At 52.7% G+C, this 17216-nt stretch overlaps 1 protein-coding gene across 1 annotated transcript in view; it reads right to left on the reverse strand.

Annotated features, from left to right (window-relative positions):
* Positions 1-17216, reverse strand: part of ATP6V0A2 (ATPase H+ transporting V0 subunit a2) — a 66935-nt gene that overhangs the window by 39508 nt on the left and 10211 nt on the right. Inside the window, exons 7-19 of the mRNA XM_075534630.1 lie at positions 16155-16351; positions 14945-15071; positions 12089-12230; positions 10632-10697; positions 9542-9676; positions 8228-8305; positions 7082-7162; positions 5987-6098; positions 5153-5259; positions 4177-4333; positions 2177-2302; positions 1976-2064; positions 1441-1547 (exon numbers count right to left, since the gene is read on the reverse strand). Of these exons, the coding sequence (XP_075390745.1) occupies positions 1441-1547; positions 1976-2064; positions 2177-2302; positions 4177-4333; positions 5153-5259; positions 5987-6098; positions 7082-7162; positions 8228-8305; positions 9542-9676; positions 10632-10697; positions 12089-12230; positions 14945-15071; positions 16155-16351 (1524 nt within the window). The remainder of the gene's footprint in view (positions 1-1440; positions 1548-1975; positions 2065-2176; positions 2303-4176; positions 4334-5152; positions 5260-5986; positions 6099-7081; positions 7163-8227; positions 8306-9541; positions 9677-10631; positions 10698-12088; positions 12231-14944; positions 15072-16154; positions 16352-17216) is intronic.

Consider the following 17216-nt stretch of genomic DNA (forward strand, 5'->3'; position numbering starts at 1 on the left):
TACTTATCATTTCCAGGGACTTGGGACTAATTTCCCACAAATAGCTTCAATCTCAAGCTAGTTCACTCATTTCCAGAGAGACTTTCTGAGTCACTGCAATGAATCAGTGGGGTTTCCTTTTCTTGGACAAAAGGCAACGTGCAACTCCCTTATGGTGTGTGAACCCATGGAGATACAAATCAGGAGGGGGTTGGGGGGACTCCTAAACTTCCCCCAGATGGTCACACACAGGTTGCTCCTCAGAAGTGGGCAGAGGAACCTTCACCTCAAGTCCTCTGGACACGTTATCAGGCGGGATCAGTCCCCAGAGAAGGGCATCACGCTTGGTACAAAAAGGAGGGGACCCTCGAGGGAAGGCCCCGACCCGGCAGTGTTCCTTCTGAAATGGGTCTGGATCCACCTGGTGGCAGTGGTCAAACGTATGGGGAGACCATACGTGCATTGTACGGCAACCCTGTTTAACGTTTAAGTAGTACAGGCGATGCTCGGGGATGGTGACGCGGGGATGGTGAATGCAAACAGCTGAAGTGTGGGCGTGTGCTTGGCATCCAGCCCTGTACAGGAAAGTCCAGGACCATCCGTGAAGAGATGCCCAAAATCAAGTGTTCCTATTCTGCTGAACAGTAGGAAAGCGACAAAGAGTTGATTCACTGGTTTGAAAATTGGTGTCTGATCAGAGGGAAGATTGAGGCAAATCTCTCAAATTGGCCCGGGATGCAATTGTTCCGTCTGTGTGACGGTTAGGTTTTGTGTCAACTTGGCTGGAGCGGGAATTTCAGTGGCTTGGCGGGTAAGGCCTAGTCATCCCCATGATGTGCTTTAACACAATGTTAAATCACACTAGGATCAGCTATGGGCAGCCCATCAGCATTAAGATTATGGTGGGAAGAAGCACCCTTACTCCAATCAGTTTACTGCCCTGATGCAGTATACCGAAAGGCGATTTCCCTGTGGGTGTGGCCTGCTTCCCATTAAGTGGACATGTTGGAAAACCCTGTGTACTTTTTGCCAGGTTTGGAGCATCAATCTCTGGCCTGCAGTATTACCTGCCATCCCGATCCATCAGCAGCCTGTCATCTGGCCTGCTGGTGTTGCATTCATGCCCCCTCTGCCACCGCCACCCTGTGACCTCCCTGACGATCTTGGGCTAGGCTAATTCAGGGGAAGCCTCGCACTAAACATCTGACTAATAGCCTTGGACTTGCCCGTTGTCTTGATATGAATGTATTCCTGTGTGTGCCTATATGCGCGTTGCTAGTTTAGGCTCTCTGGAGAGCCCAGCCTAGGTCTGCACTGCTCCGAACATCTGGGCAGCAGCCTTGTTCAGTTACATTCACCTCAATAAGGACATTCTACAAAATAAAATGTTTCCTTTATTAAGTACAGAGAGCCCGTTGGAGGTCAGGGTCTGTGGCCTTTAAGAAGTCGGGTGGTGGGTCAGCTCCGTGCTCTGCACATCCTAGTCCAGGGCCCACTGAGGAACGTTGCGAGGAGGAGGAAGGAGGCCAGGAGCAAGCCCTTGGCAATGCACTGAGAATCGGGCTCCCCTGCAAGGCAACGGACCAAATTCAGTGGCATTCTTATCTCCTAGCTTTTTCTGATCATTACTCAGAACGAGATCAGCAGAAACATTCATTTCAAAATGGCAACATTATCAGTAAAACTTCCCCATACATTCTGGAGTTCCTGGTGACATTTATCTACTTCAGTAGCACCCGGGGCGCCCCAACTCCACAGCACTGCCTCGTTTGCTCGCTCTCCCAAGCTTTCTGCCTCTAACAGGGTGCACACAGTCCTGCCACCCTTGGTATCGCTCGTTTTAGTGGGTGGCATTCAAGGCCTCCTCCTCCGGCAGGTTCCTGCCTTACACAGGGTTCCGGCACTCACAGGTTTCACTGCACTTTAAAATCGCGTTGACTATTTTTCCATTGGCAAGAGCATTATGGTCACTGCTCAAGAAGTTGCTTTAAACTACCTTGATAGTAGCGCGTCAATGGATAGAGCAGCTGGGGCCAACACACCTCATTCCGGTTGCAGTCGTATTCGGTAAAATTGACCTGGAATCTGTAAGACATTCCCAGTTATGACAATGACAAGGGGGAAACAGCAACACCTGGCGAGGGAAGGGATTTCCTGCCTCGTGTGTTCTCCTCCACCAGGTCAGCCCCAGCGTTACCTCGTCAGTGGGCGGGGGAGCTGGGCAGGTATTTTTATGAACTGGACAGATGCGCTGAGAGGGAAAAGGCCGGCCTTGTCTTCGCAGGTCAGCCCACACTGGTACTGCCAGGCCACCGAGGAGAACCTGGGAGAGAAGAGGACGCTGCCAACACACCCACAACCCGCTGCCAGTCTGTCCAGAACACCATGGCTGCCACCAGCAGACAGGCAGGAGGCTCTCTAACCACCATTGCAGATTCCATGTCAGGAGTGGGCACCAGTTTCCAACGTGACCCACAGAAGAGGGACTAGCCTAATGGGCCCTCACAGACCCATCACCAGGCTACAGTCACCAGTGCTGCCCATTTTGTCCACGCGCTCTTCCCTGGTCACGACATTCATTCAGGAGCTGGTCTCCAACGAGAAGATATGAGAAAACAGCAGCGGAGACTACTCCTTGTCGCTGTCCTGCAGGCCACTGGGTCGACTGGCCCAAGGCGAGTCCTTGTGATGGGGTGCCACTGTCCCATAGGGATTTCTGGGCTGGAATCTCTGCAGGGAGCACAGAGGGCCAGGTTGCTCCTCCCACTGAGCCACCGGGGGAGTGCTGAACCTCTGTGCCACCAGGGCGCCTTCAGCTGCCGCTTACCAACCATTCTGTCATTCACTTTTCTTCCAACCAGAACCTGAATGGATTGGACGTTTGATCCAGTACTAGAAATATATCCTTCAGTGGCATTCTGGGAGTATCCTCAAATAATCATACAAGCTCACGCAGGACGCCTCAGCTTTCTGGAGGCAATACTACAAGTGGATGGCCAGCCATTCAGAGGAGGATCTCCTGGCACCTGCATGGTGCTAACATGCTGTGCGCACCTCCCCATCTTGTCCTCCACTCAGTTCTAGATCAGCTGCTTCTGTCTGCCCAGCGCTGCTACTTTCTTCTGGAAGTTTTACCCAATTTCCCCTCGAGGGACCACGCCTCATTCTTGGTTCCCATGGGACCTACGGGACCACCGGCCTTATTCCCTGAATAGAGGGGTTTGCGTGAGGGGTGATGGCCTGGGCCCAGCCAATCAGACTTCATTGCTCTCCCAGCCATCGTGGTTGGTGCAGAGGAGAGCACATAACTTAAGTGACCCAATAAAAGCGTGCCCTGATCTTGAAGAAAGAGGAAGTGGGTAAAAGGGCTGGAAGCTTGCGATTGCTCTGGAGGAGAACCTCCCTGTGGCGAAGGCAAAGCCACTGGAGAGGGAGCTCGGAGATGGGGAGGGAAGGATCCCTGTGTGGGTCGTCAGAACCGTAAATTTGATATGTGCTGTGCTCTCTGGAACCGGGATGATTTAGAGCAGCGGTTCTCGGCCTTCCTAATGCTGCGACCCTTTCATACAGTCCCGCAGGTGGTGGTGACCCCCAACCGTAACGTCATTTTTGTTGCTACTTCATCACTCTCAATTTGTTACCGTTACAAATCAGGCAACCCTTGTGAAAGGGTCATTCCACCCCCAAAAATGTCGCGATCCACAGGTTGCGGACCGCCGGACTAAAGTCTCCTTTTTGCTTAAGTCGGTGTGAACTAGGAATCTTTCGCTTCAAACGGAAAAAGTCCTGACAGGTAAAAAGCAGCATCACCCTGGCAGATAAGGAAACTGCCACGCAAAGTCACACAGCTTGGAATCTGAACCTGGCTCTCTGCTCTCCCCACTGGGCTATGTCGTCCTTGAGTGTCCAGGATACATGTGGATTTCAACCCAGTGCCAGCACTACAAGTAAAAAGTCGCTGCTTTGAGGCTGCGATGGTTCACGGGCGATAGCTTCATCTCTCTTCCTCAGTGAGGCTGGTGGGTTTAACCGCCCAACTTGCAGCTAGCAGCACATTTAACCCACCACCAAGCGGCCCCTTATTCATGGTAAATCCCTCAGTGCTCGCGAGTGAAGGCAGGTGGCGCGCTCTGCAGTCTGTAACCCTGCAGTTCTGGATCCTTCTCCAAGCCACGCTTCTCCTGGAGGCGCTCCTACCTTGCCTCCACGCCAACGATCTCCTGCTGAGTCACGCCTTCCACCGCGCCAGCCTCTGCCACGAGGATGCGGATGCTCAGCTGAGCAGGGATATTCAGGCAGACCCCCGGCATGCCGCCCGCAGGCTGGCCAGCACCCGGGTCAGCAGCATCTACACCTGGAGAAAGAAATGTTCAGTCAAGTTTAACAAAATACTCGTCCTTCAGTGATGCGATTTCAAGAACGAGAGCAAGAAGGAGTACTGGATCAGAGTGCACTGCTGCTGCTGCAGTGGACCACAAGTGGGCTCCGACTCGCAGCAGGGCAGGGGGTGGGCCCAGCCTAACCCTGTAATAAAATTATTTTTAAAAAAAGAAAAGAAAAAGGAGGAGTTGATGCCAGGGGTTTACGTGGAGAGCAAATGTTTTGCGAATGATGAGGGCAATGCATGTACAAATGTGCTTGGCACAACTGATGTATGTATGGATTGTGATCAAAATTGTTGTATGAGCCCCTAATAAAAGGATTTTTAAAAATTAAATTAAATTTTTTTAAAAAAAGAAAGAGAGGACGAGTAAAGCCCGGACAAGGCAAACACTTTCACATTGCGCTGCAGTCCCCGGACCTCCGTCACAAAGGCCGACTGCTCACCGCCGAGCTGGGCAGCTTGGAAGCGACAGGTTTCCTGGGAAAGAACAACTATGACCTCGCACAGAAAAAGAGGAGGACGGAGAGCTCCGGCCCCCACCACTGCCTGGAGTCCCCTCTGCCTCCCACGCCCCACAGGGCAGGGCAGAACTGCCCCAGTCTCCCAGCCTGCCAGCGTTACAGAAGCAGACGGCCGCACCTTTCTCCTGCCGGATGCTGCTGGGCCCAAACTACTGACTTGTGCTGCAGAGCAGTCGGGCGCTTTAACCTCTGCGCTACCTGTGCTCCGTGGAAAGCACCGACTGCGAACCAGGTCAGTCCCACACTCCCATGTGCAAGGTGGACTTACGTGTGATTTCCAGCCAGCCGTCACTCAGGTCGCTGTAATCAGAGTTGCCCCTCCCGGCAACGTGAGTTGCTTGAACTAACGAATCTAGTATCTCCATGGCAGTCTCCCTGCAAGGCAGAACAGCCCGGCTCAGCTCACAGGACGGAAGCAGGGTGGCCCCCACACCTGCTCAGTGGCTCTGCTGGGTGCCGACCTCGCTGGAAAGGCCAGGACAGGTGGGTGACTCAAATAAAACGGGGAGCCCATGGAGGGTCCAGGACGAGTGCTGTCACTGAGGGGACCGCCACAAACATCACAAAGCCAAGTGCATATAAAGCGTTGAATGGAAAACCAGCGTGCGCTGTAAACAGGCGCCCTAATCACAACCAAACACACACACAACCAAGTGGCCCCGGCATCAGCCACACAGTCTCAAATGTCTGCCTTTTGGAAGCCCAGGATGACGCTCCTTTCTTTCCATCTTCAACTTTCGCGTTCGTTTGGACGTGCCACAATCTCGATGTTCTGAATAAACATGATTTTGCTTTTACAAAAAGCCTCCTCTTTCTAACTGCAGGAGTCGGCCCCTTGTCCGGGTTCCGAGGAGCAGAGACACCGGCCTCGGTGTGATGGAAAGGTTTCGTCCCCACGCAAACCTGCGACGGCGGTGCCCTCAGTCTCGCCCGGGAGTCCGCTCGCACTCACCTGTGCCCATGTGTACATTCGGACTTTATTGCCACCTTCAGGGCTGTTCTGGTGAGTCGGTTTGGGAACAAACCACGCACGGAGCGGATGAACAAAACACACCAGAAATAACAAAGGGCCGAGAGGCAGACCCATCCAAGAACCCCTCACCTGAGATGACTACAGTTCTGGACGATGCCGACTTCCAAAAGGCACCCGGACAGTGCGTTGTAGCCAAACAGGACCGGTGTGCGCGCTGCAGACAAGCACAGGCCCCGGCCGGCTATGAAGTAACAAAATTGCCCCTTACTCTTTGTGCTGAGAGAAAGGAAAGCTCCACTTCAGGATGTTCCTTGACAAGTGGAGGAAACAGCCAGAAACCACATCTGGAGTTTCCAGAATGGGGATCGCTGATCCTCATGCTCATCCGCTCTCTGCACCTGAGCACCAGCTGTTTACTCTTGACCTGACACGGCAGGGACTGACAGGGGCCCCCGTGGCGCAGTGGCTGCGGACTCGACTGCTGAACATAAAGGTTGGGGTTGGGACCCAGCAGGCGCTCGCCTTGTGGGAGAAAGAGGAAGCCATCTACCCCTGGTCAGATGACAGCGTCGGGAAGCCTCTGGGGAGGGTGGCTCTGCTCTGTCCCCCAGGCTCACTGTGAGTTAGCTGCAGTTGCCTGGACAGCAGTGGATTTGCGTTTGGGTTGGGGCCAGTGTGGGTATTGCCCCTGGGGACTCTGAGAGTGTGGAGAACGTAGGGTGACAGCTGCCCATCCGAGTCATGCCATCAAGCCCAGCAACCGGAACTGATCGCAGGGAGTGCTTGCTGGGCCTCGTATGTTTCAGGTGCATTAAAAGAACATGTAATCATTGTCTAGGTTTTTGTTCACAGGAGCACTCTTTTGAATGCAAATGCTTTGGTGATATTATTGCAATAAATATTTACTGATCTAAAAAACAAAGCTGCTTCTCTATCATTTGGAACGACGCTATTCTTGCATCTCCAATTAGCATCCTTCCGGGGACAGACAACAATGGGCCACCCCACGCCTCTGTCTTTTCCCAATAACCCACAGCAATCTGCGAGCCGTCAAGGGGAACTATTCCTTGCTTAGTTGAATGTGCAGAAGACGTGTGAGGGAGCGGAGCCACCTCCTCCCCCAGCACCCCTCAAACAAACCCAGTGGGCTTTCAAATAGGTGGTTCTGTGGTAGGAGTCAAACTGTAAGGTCTCACCGGCCCAGGGCTAACCAAACCCGGTTACCAGTCTGCCAGAGGTACAGCGTTGTGTTCACATCCTTCCACTTGGCATGGATGGCATGGAGGTGCTTGCCCAGCTGATAGCCTAGACAGACAGCACACAGTCAGCATCGCCCTTCCCAGAGCAGGTCCAGCCGAGCACGCCCTCGCCCCACCCAGTGCAGACAGGCCGCATGGCCACCGGCTTTGAGAGGTGCCTGGAGGGAAGGGCATCACCGTCCTTCCCTGTGCTTTGTTTCCTGAGAAACTGGGAACAGACATCCCATATGCCCCAGAGAGCCTTTTGCTGGGTCTCTACCCTAAAGAAAGAAGAGTCCTGGCTTCAGCAGACACAGGCACGCCCGTGTTCAGTGCAGCGCCGCCGTTCACCACAGCAGGGAGGTTTAGAAACAACCTGAATGCCCATCAGTGGGAGAGTGGCTAAAGCTACCCTGGCACAGACACACCGTGGGATAGGACGTGTCCCTAGAAAATAACCAGGAAACCAGGAAGCAACGCAAGGCAGAGCTGGGCCTGGAGAACATTGTGCTGAATGAAATTAGCCTATCGCACAGGTACAGATGTTTGATGAGACTGCTGTTGTACAGTGGGGAGAGAGGCAGGGTAAAGACTTCACACCCAAGGGAACAGGCTTTGGGGATTGCCAGGGGCTGCCCAGGGTGCGGGGACAAAAGAGCGCACATGAATCAACAGGCTGTTCCCTTGGCTGAAATGGAAGCCGTCTGTCCACAAGAGGTGCCTGGTGCAGACATGACCACCCCTCCAAGAGCATCCAGAATGTGCGGTGGGGTGACGGCCGGCCACACACAGTGATTCCGGACGTTGCTGACAACAACCGGCTGCCTTCTCCTGGACAGGACTACCGATTCAGAAACCCAAAGGGACAGTTCTGCTCTGCCCTGTGGGTCGCTGCTGAGCCAGAAGCACCTGTGGCCATTTTGTCACTTGTTACTATACAAGGCAAGTTCGTCTCAAAACAGATTGAATGGGCATCAAAAAATAAGACAGAGGACAGTATCCCAGAAGGTCAGTCAAGTCAGACGTTAGAGACAAACACCCAACCAGGAGGGCCCTGCCACCATCACTGCGGCCCAGGGGCCTCTTCCAAAGGTGTCTCTGGATGGAGACCAGTGATGCACCTGTGTCTTACCTGGATTTCCAGATAACTCCTCGTGACTGCCACTGTTAGAGCTGACAAATTTCACTGTGAATCTCCGTGTCACTGTCCCTAGAGAGAAAAGAAAATAAACGTATCAGAGGAACCTCTCATGAGGAAGAACGCCCCCCAGCCTCCGCCCCAGGATCTTAACCATTTACTTTGAAGATGCCTTTTTGTTGTTGGTCATTTTATTAGAGGCTCGTACAGCTCATTACAATCCATACATCCATTGTGTCAAGCACTTTTGTACCTTGTTGCCTTCATCATTCTCAAAACATTGTCTTTCTACTTGAGCCCTTGGTATCAGCTCCTCATTTTCCCCCTTCCCTTCCCTCCCCTCCCTCCCAAGCCCTTGATAATTTATAATTATATTTTTTGTCTTACACTGTCCAGTGTCTCCCTTCACCTACTTTTCTGTTGTCCGTCCCCCAGGGAGGAGGTTGTATGTAGATCACTGTGATCAGTTCCCCCTTCCTCCCCCACCTTTTCCTTCCCCTCCTGGTATCGCTACTCTCATTGGTCCTGAGGGGTGTATCTGTCCTGGATTCCCAGTGTTTCCAGCTCCTATCTGTACCAGTGGACATGCTCTGGGAAGACGCCTTTTGACCCACAAAACCGGGCTCTGGGATTAGTCTAAAGCATGCCTGACTTGGCTGCGCGTGCTGCAACTGTGAAACTCTTGGAGGAAGAGTGAACGTGGGGGCGGGCAGGCGTGCTTTTGCTACTTGCCAAGGCCTTTTTTCACGTTTGGAGACACTGCTCCCGCCTTCTAAGGCGCTGTTCACCTGTTAATTGTGGGTCTATGCTGAGGCTGATCAAGGTCCCCACTTCTCAAACTAAGGCAGTGGTTCTCCGGCTTCCTAATGCCGCCACCCGTTAATACAGCTCCTCATGTGATGGTGAGAACCACTGCCCTAAGGGGTCTCTCAGCTCCAGCTGGTCTTGGGTTTGATGCCCACCAGGGTGGAGTGGCTGGGGCCCCACAAGCCTCGCATTGCCCTCCCTTTCCCCCCTTCCTTCACGTTCTCTGAAGGATCGATATTTTTCATGGGCTTCGTCCTGATGGGTTTCAGTGGTCAAATCTGTATTTCTGCATGCAGAGGGAAATCTCTTCCTCAACGCAAATCATAACCAACATTGTATCGAACTGAAAGTTGGCGTGGTCGCTGCCCTTGTGGATGAAAGTGGATGTAAGTGAACGTGTGCCCAGGTGGCCCTGGAAGCTGATGGACGCTCACGTATTTAAGATGAAAGGGGGGGGGGATCACTTCAAACCCAAAGCATCTGCTCAGCCCCCAGAGGTACCTTTCTGGTGGGCATCGGCGCTGGCCCTGATGACTCTGACGTTCACCTCACTGATCGTATTATTATTCCACCTGAACACATAGTGCTCTTCCACCGTCACGGTCCCGCGAGCTGACCTCGGATTGGAAAGCATTCCTGTAAGTAAGAGAGCATGTCACCGAGCTAAAGAGTCTATGGCCCTGGGTTCTCTCTGCTGGCCCTCTCCTCTCAGCTCCTGGGAAACACGGTAGCACCGCCACCTCCCCAGGAGGCCTTCCCTGGTCCCCGGGCGGGGCTGAGCGGCCTCGTCTGCACCATCATGATGCCCTGCGCGAGGCCTCGCCCTGTAGAGCCCGACACGAAGCCTGTGTGGTCAAGAGCTGGTTCCTGAGAGGATTCTGAGCCATGAGCCCTCCCTTACAGGGGCCTGCGGCCTCGTCCACCACTGCTGGGCGCACCCAGGCACACGAGAGGGGTGTCAAGCGCCGCTGGGAAAATGGAATTAAAAGATGACAGAATTTTCAGCAACTTTTGGAGCCCCTCGCCGGTGAGAAGGCATGAATGGAACCGCTCCTCGGCCTTGTGGCTGAGGTCAAGGGTAGAAAGCATGAATGGAATCCACGGGTTACATCCTAAAGAAGCCCAAACATTACTGACATTCAAAACCGCAGTCCTGGCATGATCAGCCAGGCCATGCGGCTGACTTGGTCAGATCACAGGGGTGAAGTTCGCTTGGCGAAAAAGGAAATGGTGGGAAAACGCCACGTCCTGAAGAATTCTTTTGCCTGTGCGAAAACCATGGCAGCTGAGACTCAGAGGGACTGAGCGCTCAGCGGGACCCACGGCCTCTCTCAGCCCACCCTCCTGAGCTGAGAGTGAGGAGCCTCACGGCGGGGGCATTGAGGAAACCGAGTCCAGCCACAGACGTGACGGGAAGGAGGGCAACCCAGGAGGAAAGTCGTGCCAGAGGGGCAAAGGGACGCAGTGGGAGAGCCGCGACCCTCCTGAAACTGTTGACAAAAATATACTTCATTCTGGGCCGCAGGTCGCTTGTAGGAAATGACATTCAGACTTCAGGGGAGGTGACATAGAGGTGCTGACGGTGCAGTACCTGGAGGAGTGATGAATTCGTCTGCATCAGCTGCTGCCTCGTAGATGACTTTTGGTGTAATTATGCCTGAGGAAATATGTGAGTGTCCATCAGTCCCTCTATGCTGCCAGGGCCTCCTGTGCGCACACTCACTCACTTACTCACATCCACCTTCATGCGCAAATGCAGTAACCACGCCAACGGCTTTCCCTCTGCTCTCAACATCAAATGGCACGCCAGCCTCACTTAGCAACATGCTGGGTCCCAAGGACCATGGGGAAATGGAGGGTAACAGCAGCATCGCACCACAAAAGCTGGGTGACTCGATGACAGCGAGAGCCTGCAATCCATCTGCAGGATCCCTACGGATTAAAGCTCCGATGGCTAGGCCCGCGGATGAGGGGGGCAAACAGCCTAGCTCTCACACAAAGAGCATTGCAGACTCAAGTTGGGGAGATGTTATTAGGTTAAAATGTAACATGAACCAGATGTCCATGCATCTATTTGAAGCGTGTGATACATGAACCAGGTGTCGATACAACTATTACAAATAACAATAATAGAAGAGGGTGACTACTATGTAATAAAACTGCCAAACCAGAGAACCTTGGCTTAGCGAAGGGGACAGATAACTGTAACCATCACAGTCAGCGTTTCCTCTGCCCCGCGTGGTTGTGCCCATTGCTGGTTGTGCCCCTTGCTGGCGAGCAGACAGCAGACTGTGGAGCATCAACTACTGCTGACTGCTGCCGTCAATGTGGGCAGGGAGAGAGCTGGGAGGCTGAGGAGGAGGATCCCCCCCCCCAGGAAGCCGTGCGTGCAGTCCCTGGCTGGGAGGGATGTCAAACGGTGTGGGCACTGTGGAAAACAGCTTGGCAAGTCCCCAGGAAGCTAACCTGCCTTATGATCCCGCAATTTCCTTTCAAAACAACTGGAAATGCATACGGAAGCAAAGGTGGAAATACAACCCAAATCAGATGTTGACTGGGTGAGCACAACGTGATCCGCGCGTGCAAAGATGTCTCACTCGGCGGAGGAAGCGCTGACCCGCTACCACCTGGATACCCCTTGACGAAAGCATGCCAAGTGAAGGAAGCCGGGCACAAAGAACCACATACCCTGGGACTCCAATTCTCCTAACTGCCCAGGTGGGCAAGTCCAGAGAGCAAAAGGAAGATGGGGGCTTGAGGGCGGGGACAAGGGGTTCATGGGAGTGACTACTGAGTTGCCTTCAGAGTGATGAATGCTGTTTGTAATGGATCAGCTGGGGGCTGCAAAACATAGTAAATGTGCTAGGTGCCACCCAATTGGACAATTTCAAAAGGCTCAGTGGAAAAGAACAGTGAGCCTGTCTTGAGGAACGGCAATGTTCTCAAGGAAAGCAGCTTCCTCCGTAGGCATCTGAAATGTCCTAGCGTGACGCTGCAGGAGAAGGGACTGACACCAGCGTTCACTGCAACGAGCGCACGGCCCCATACCTCCTAGCGCGCCGTTCTTGATCTTCACCTTGTGAAAACCCCCGTGTTCGCGGTGTGCTTCCAGATCCACGACGCATTTGGCCTCAAAATTCTGGAGGAAGGCCACGGGGGCGTTGTCCAGACACTGCCCGGTGGCAGACACCTGAAGGGAAGGAAAAGCCAGTGGATTGTGACCACTCGTCCAACCGTGCAGCGGAGTCGTCCCCGCACAGTCTGCTGCTGCGGCTTGCGCTTCCCGGGGTGCGTGTCTAGGTGGTGACAGGCATCATTTGCTCAACAATCTGGAGGCCCTGGTGGGGGGTTCACAGAGGAGTGGTATTTCATGACAACAGAACGCAAACACCCCGCTGCTCCGGGCAGCCCTGAGAGTGGCGGGACCTGGTTGGACCTCACTTTCTCTCCTGCACCTCAACAAGCACGTTTTCGTGCTCGCACACCGTCCTACACTGCGCCCCACTCAATGGCACATTGCACACACGCGGGTCTGAGGCCACTCTGCACCGAGCAAGCCCATGGGCGGTCTCCCCACAGCGTATGCGCTCGGCCTGCCTGGGGGCTCCCTTTCGGTCACTCTCACGATCTTCCACGCTTTGTCACCATGCTGTGGGCACACGGCAGAGACGGCAGCCGAGCCCCAGCATGTCGGCACCCCTGTTCTCTGCCCCTCGAGGGGCTCGCTTAACTATGACGCTTGCGTGATGGTGGGGGGCTAAGGCCACACCCATAATTCTGAGGTCGGCCTGCACCATGAAAACTAAACGGTATGAAAAGGGGGACTTTTGATTTTTGAAAAGGGAACGTGTCACCGAAGGCTTTCCAGCCTCAAATTTTTTTTTTAAACTCTGGACTGTTGTATAATAAAATGATCTGTAAAACCAAATCAGACCCACTTCCATTGAGTAGCTGCCGACTCACAGCAACCTCGTAGACTGCCTCTGAGGGTCTCTAAGGCTCAGTCACTGTGGCTTTGCCTCATCTTCCTCCTTTAGAGCAACTGGTGGGTTCAAACTGCCAACCCTTCAGTTTGCAGCAGACTGCTTAACTGCCGAGTCCCTAGAGCTCCTTACATGCTAGGCGAGCATCGAGCAAATCATTCTGAGTTAGTGCACCCAGTGACGTAGCCTGGGAAGAGTCTCTTTGGTCACTGTTAATTTTTTCATAAAAGCAGTTTCACTCCAACCTTGTTTTTTTGTTTGTTTGTTTTTGTTTTTTGTGATGGCCGATTTAAGAGAACAGCGTTCGGCTGTGAAATTTAGTTTCCTGCTCTGGAAAAAATGCCGCAGAAACTGTTGAGATGCTGAGCACAGCTTACAAGGACAGCGTTATAGGAGAAACTCAAGTGCACGTATGAGTAGTCTTCTCGTTTCAAAAAAGGTGAAATGCCCATTAATGACAAACCTCGTTCTGGACACCTGTCAACTTCCTGAAGTAATGAAAAATGTCAACAAAATCGGTACACTCGTGCTCAAAGACTGATGATGGACACTGAGGAGATGGGGAAGTTCTCTGCACTGTCTTGGAGCTCAGTTCAGAGAATTTTAATGGAAGATTTGGGAACGCGAAGGGTTGTGGTGAAATGTGTGCTTCAGGTTCTTGACTGACCGAGAATAAGAGCGGTCGAGTGGAAACATGCCCTGCTTTGAAAGAACGGCTCCGGAGGGACCCAGACTTCTTTTTCCAAGGTCACTACTGGTGACAAGACATGGTGCTGTTCTCATGACCCTGAAAGCAAACATCAGTCAAGCCAGTGGAAGACGCCATCGTCACCCTGCCCAAAAACAGCTCTTCAAGTGAAAGCAAAGATCAAGATGATGCTCATTTGCTCTTCTGATGAGAGGGGGACATCCCACCAGGTCAGACTGCTCATCAAGCTTTCTAGTTAGAGGTTCTGAGAAGATTGCATAACAGTGTGTGACAAAAAACAAAAAGGCCAGATTTGTGGCAGATGGGGGACTGGTTTTGCCACCACGGCAATACACCTGCTCATGCAGCCGTCTCAGTGCGCCAGTTTAGGACAAAAAACAGCATGCCTCTCGCCCCACACACTTGACTCACCTGGCCTCACTCTATATGAATTCTTTTTGGTTTCATGAATGAAAAGGGACATAAAAGGATAGCAATTTGATGATGTAAAAGAGGTGAAGAAAAAAAAAAACTAGGGTGGTCCTATCAGTCATCCAAGCAGATGAGTTTGAAAAATGTTTCCATGAATGGAATCACAGATTGACCCCCTGCTGAGTTTCAGAGATAGTGACTATTCACAGGAGTGGAAAGCCCCGTCTTTCTCCCGTGGAGCAGGGTGGTTTTGAACTGTTGACCTTGAGGATCACAGCCCCTACACGTGACCACTACACCACCGGGGCATGAATTTAAACTGGAGATTTGTCGATATGAGTTAGATGAACAAGGGTGCTGGGAGTCCCCTCAGGGTGGCCCTGTGTGTGCAGAGTAGCAATGTGCTCCAGCAGGCTCTTCAAGGTGGGGACTTTTCAGAACTAGATCAGCAGGTCTGTCTTCCAGGGTAACTCAGGATGGGTCTGAACCTCTGACCTTCTGACTAGTAGGTGATTAGATTACTTAACCAGTTGTGCCACAGTAAGAAAACACCAAACACAGCCATTGAACTGATTCTGACTCCTAGCGATCGTATAGACCTGCTCCTGTTTGTTCTCGGTGGTTGCTGAGGTTGTTAATTCTTTATGGGAACAGACAGCCTCATCTTCCTCCCTCAGAGCAGCGGGTGGGTTCAAACTGCTGACCTTGCAGTCAGCAGCCCAACTGACACCATCATAAACAGTAACCGGACGAGAAGGATAAGCTAAAACGGCTCTGGCACATTGAAATATAAGCGATTACCTGTGGAACAGTGAAGTACTCCTGATCTACAGTCATAATGGGATCTCCTTGTTTGTAGCCAAAGTCTGAAGAGTCTTTTCTGTCAGCATGCAAATGCATTTCAAAGGAAGAGGTTTGTTTCTGGGAACTGAAACCAGGAAGGTGGTGGTTACTACTTCAGAATTAGCCACTGAAAATGCACACATATTTTCTTACTTTTCTTCATTAGGAAAGCAGTATTTTGAGGGGTATGAAATTTAATCACTGACAACTGTAAAACCACACAAAGTCAGAGTTCCCAAAGGCTCTCCTTTCCTTCTCCCACACCAGAAAAAAATCCCTACGAACAGTATTGATCTATTTCTTCTAAATGAAGTACAGTTGTTTTTTTTTCAAATATCTAACACAAAATAAACTCACTGACCTGGTACATAAACCACAAGCCCACTGCCACAGGGTGGATCCTGACTCACAGCGCCCCTGCCCAGGGTTTCCAGGGTGTGAATCTGTCCGGGAGCGTACGTGGTCAGCAGCTCAGCACCTCAGGACCTGACCCGCCGGACCAAAAAGCCAAACTCACAGCCAGTGAGTCGATTCCAACTCATGGCGACCCTACGGGACAGAGTGGAACTGCCCCTGTGGGATTCTGAGACGGTGACTCGACTGGAGGAGAAAGCCTCGTCCTTCTCCCACAGAGCCAATGGTTGTTTCGAACTGCGGACCTTGCCATCTACGGCCCAACATGGAGAAAATGGTTGGTAACTCCTGAAGTTATACCACGGAATGAGGTTGCTCCGTCTTTTCACTATTGGAGGGTTCTACCTCTGTTTGGATTGAGCATGTTCATACTACAAAGGGTTGTTTTCTAATTCAAATAAAATATGAGCAGAAAAACCCGTTAACCATCCAAACAGAAGTAGCCCTGGTGGAGTGGTGGGCAACACGCCGCGTTGCTGGCGGGAAGGTCCGCAGTCTGAAGAAAGGTTACAGTCTCAGAAACGCTCCAGGGCAGTTCTACTCTGTCCTAGAGGGTCGCTGTGAGTCAGAAGTGGTCAGTGCAGTGTGTGGTTAGGCTCGGACGTCCAGGCACTGGGCAACAGAGAACCACGGACGGCAAGCAAACGAGCGTACATAAAGCTTCATGCTAGAGGCCAGCGCTGGACACTCCCAGCAGGGAAGGCCGGGGAGAGTCCAGGGAGAGGGCCCTCCCACAGGGGCGAGCAACACTCACACGGCTCCGTGGTAGAAGTAGCCGAGGAAGGGCGAGTTGTCCAGGGGCGACTGCACACACAGGAAGGGGAACCAGTCGGGGGTGTAGGGCGTCCTCGGCGCCGAGCACAGCTGATCAAAAGGAGGATGGACGTCGCCTCCAAACACACCGGTGAAGCAGGCCTGTCGGAAGAGCTCTGCGGAGGCTGAGGCGCATTCCTGGGAGGAAAACAGAAGGACGGAGACCGCAGCTCCGGGATAACGGCCAAGCGCTCCTGGCACACGGCCCGGGGCAGAGGCAGGAGAAGACCAACTCCCAGGGCACCTGCAGGATGCCGTCAAGGGTGCTGGGAACAAAGACCCACTCAGCGAGTGGCCGGGGCTGGAGGGCAAGACCCTCAAAAAGCACGCTAGTTCTAGGCCCTCCGTAGGCTGCAACCAGTATCACGAAGTGAAGGGCACATGAGCTACTGACCGGAAGACCAATCTTCTCTGTAAACTGTCATCGAAGTCACGATACAAACTTGGAAAAACCTGAGAGTTGTGGGTCTGCCCAGACCACACGGGTACAAACAACATGGACGAGAGAGAGAGAGAGAAAGACAGAGAACACCTCATCATAGCCCACCAAGCTGTGGGGACGATATCCCAGCTCGGAGCAGCCAACACAGAGAGAACTGTAGGGCCGGCCCCACCACGAGACTTATCATTCCCTCACTGACCTATCGTGCCACAGGGAGAGCACTGGAGACACTGTGCGGAAAGTATGCCCAGTCTGCCACACACACAGTGGGTGAAACGCAAAGGAAGGGCAGCAGGGCAGCCAGGGGAGCAAAGTAACTAAGTCCCTGAGGAATCCTGAAAATAGACCGGGGGGGACAGGGCTTGGTACCTCATCAGACCTGATTGGAAAACACTCATAAAAATCACAGAACTATCTATCGTTTTGTTTGTCTGTTTTCTTCCGCTGTATGTCTACCTGTATAAGATAGGCAGGACAAACAATCCTGAGGAGAAAACAACAGGACCAGCGGTCCCAGGGGTTACTTAGGAGAGGAGGAGACGGGGAGCCAACAAACTCAGG

Source organism: Tenrec ecaudatus, chromosome 16 (assembly GCF_050624435.1).
Source record: "Tenrec ecaudatus isolate mTenEca1 chromosome 16, mTenEca1.hap1, whole genome shotgun sequence".
In the NCBI taxonomy this organism is placed as follows: domain Eukaryota; kingdom Metazoa; phylum Chordata; class Mammalia; order Afrosoricida; family Tenrecidae; genus Tenrec; species Tenrec ecaudatus.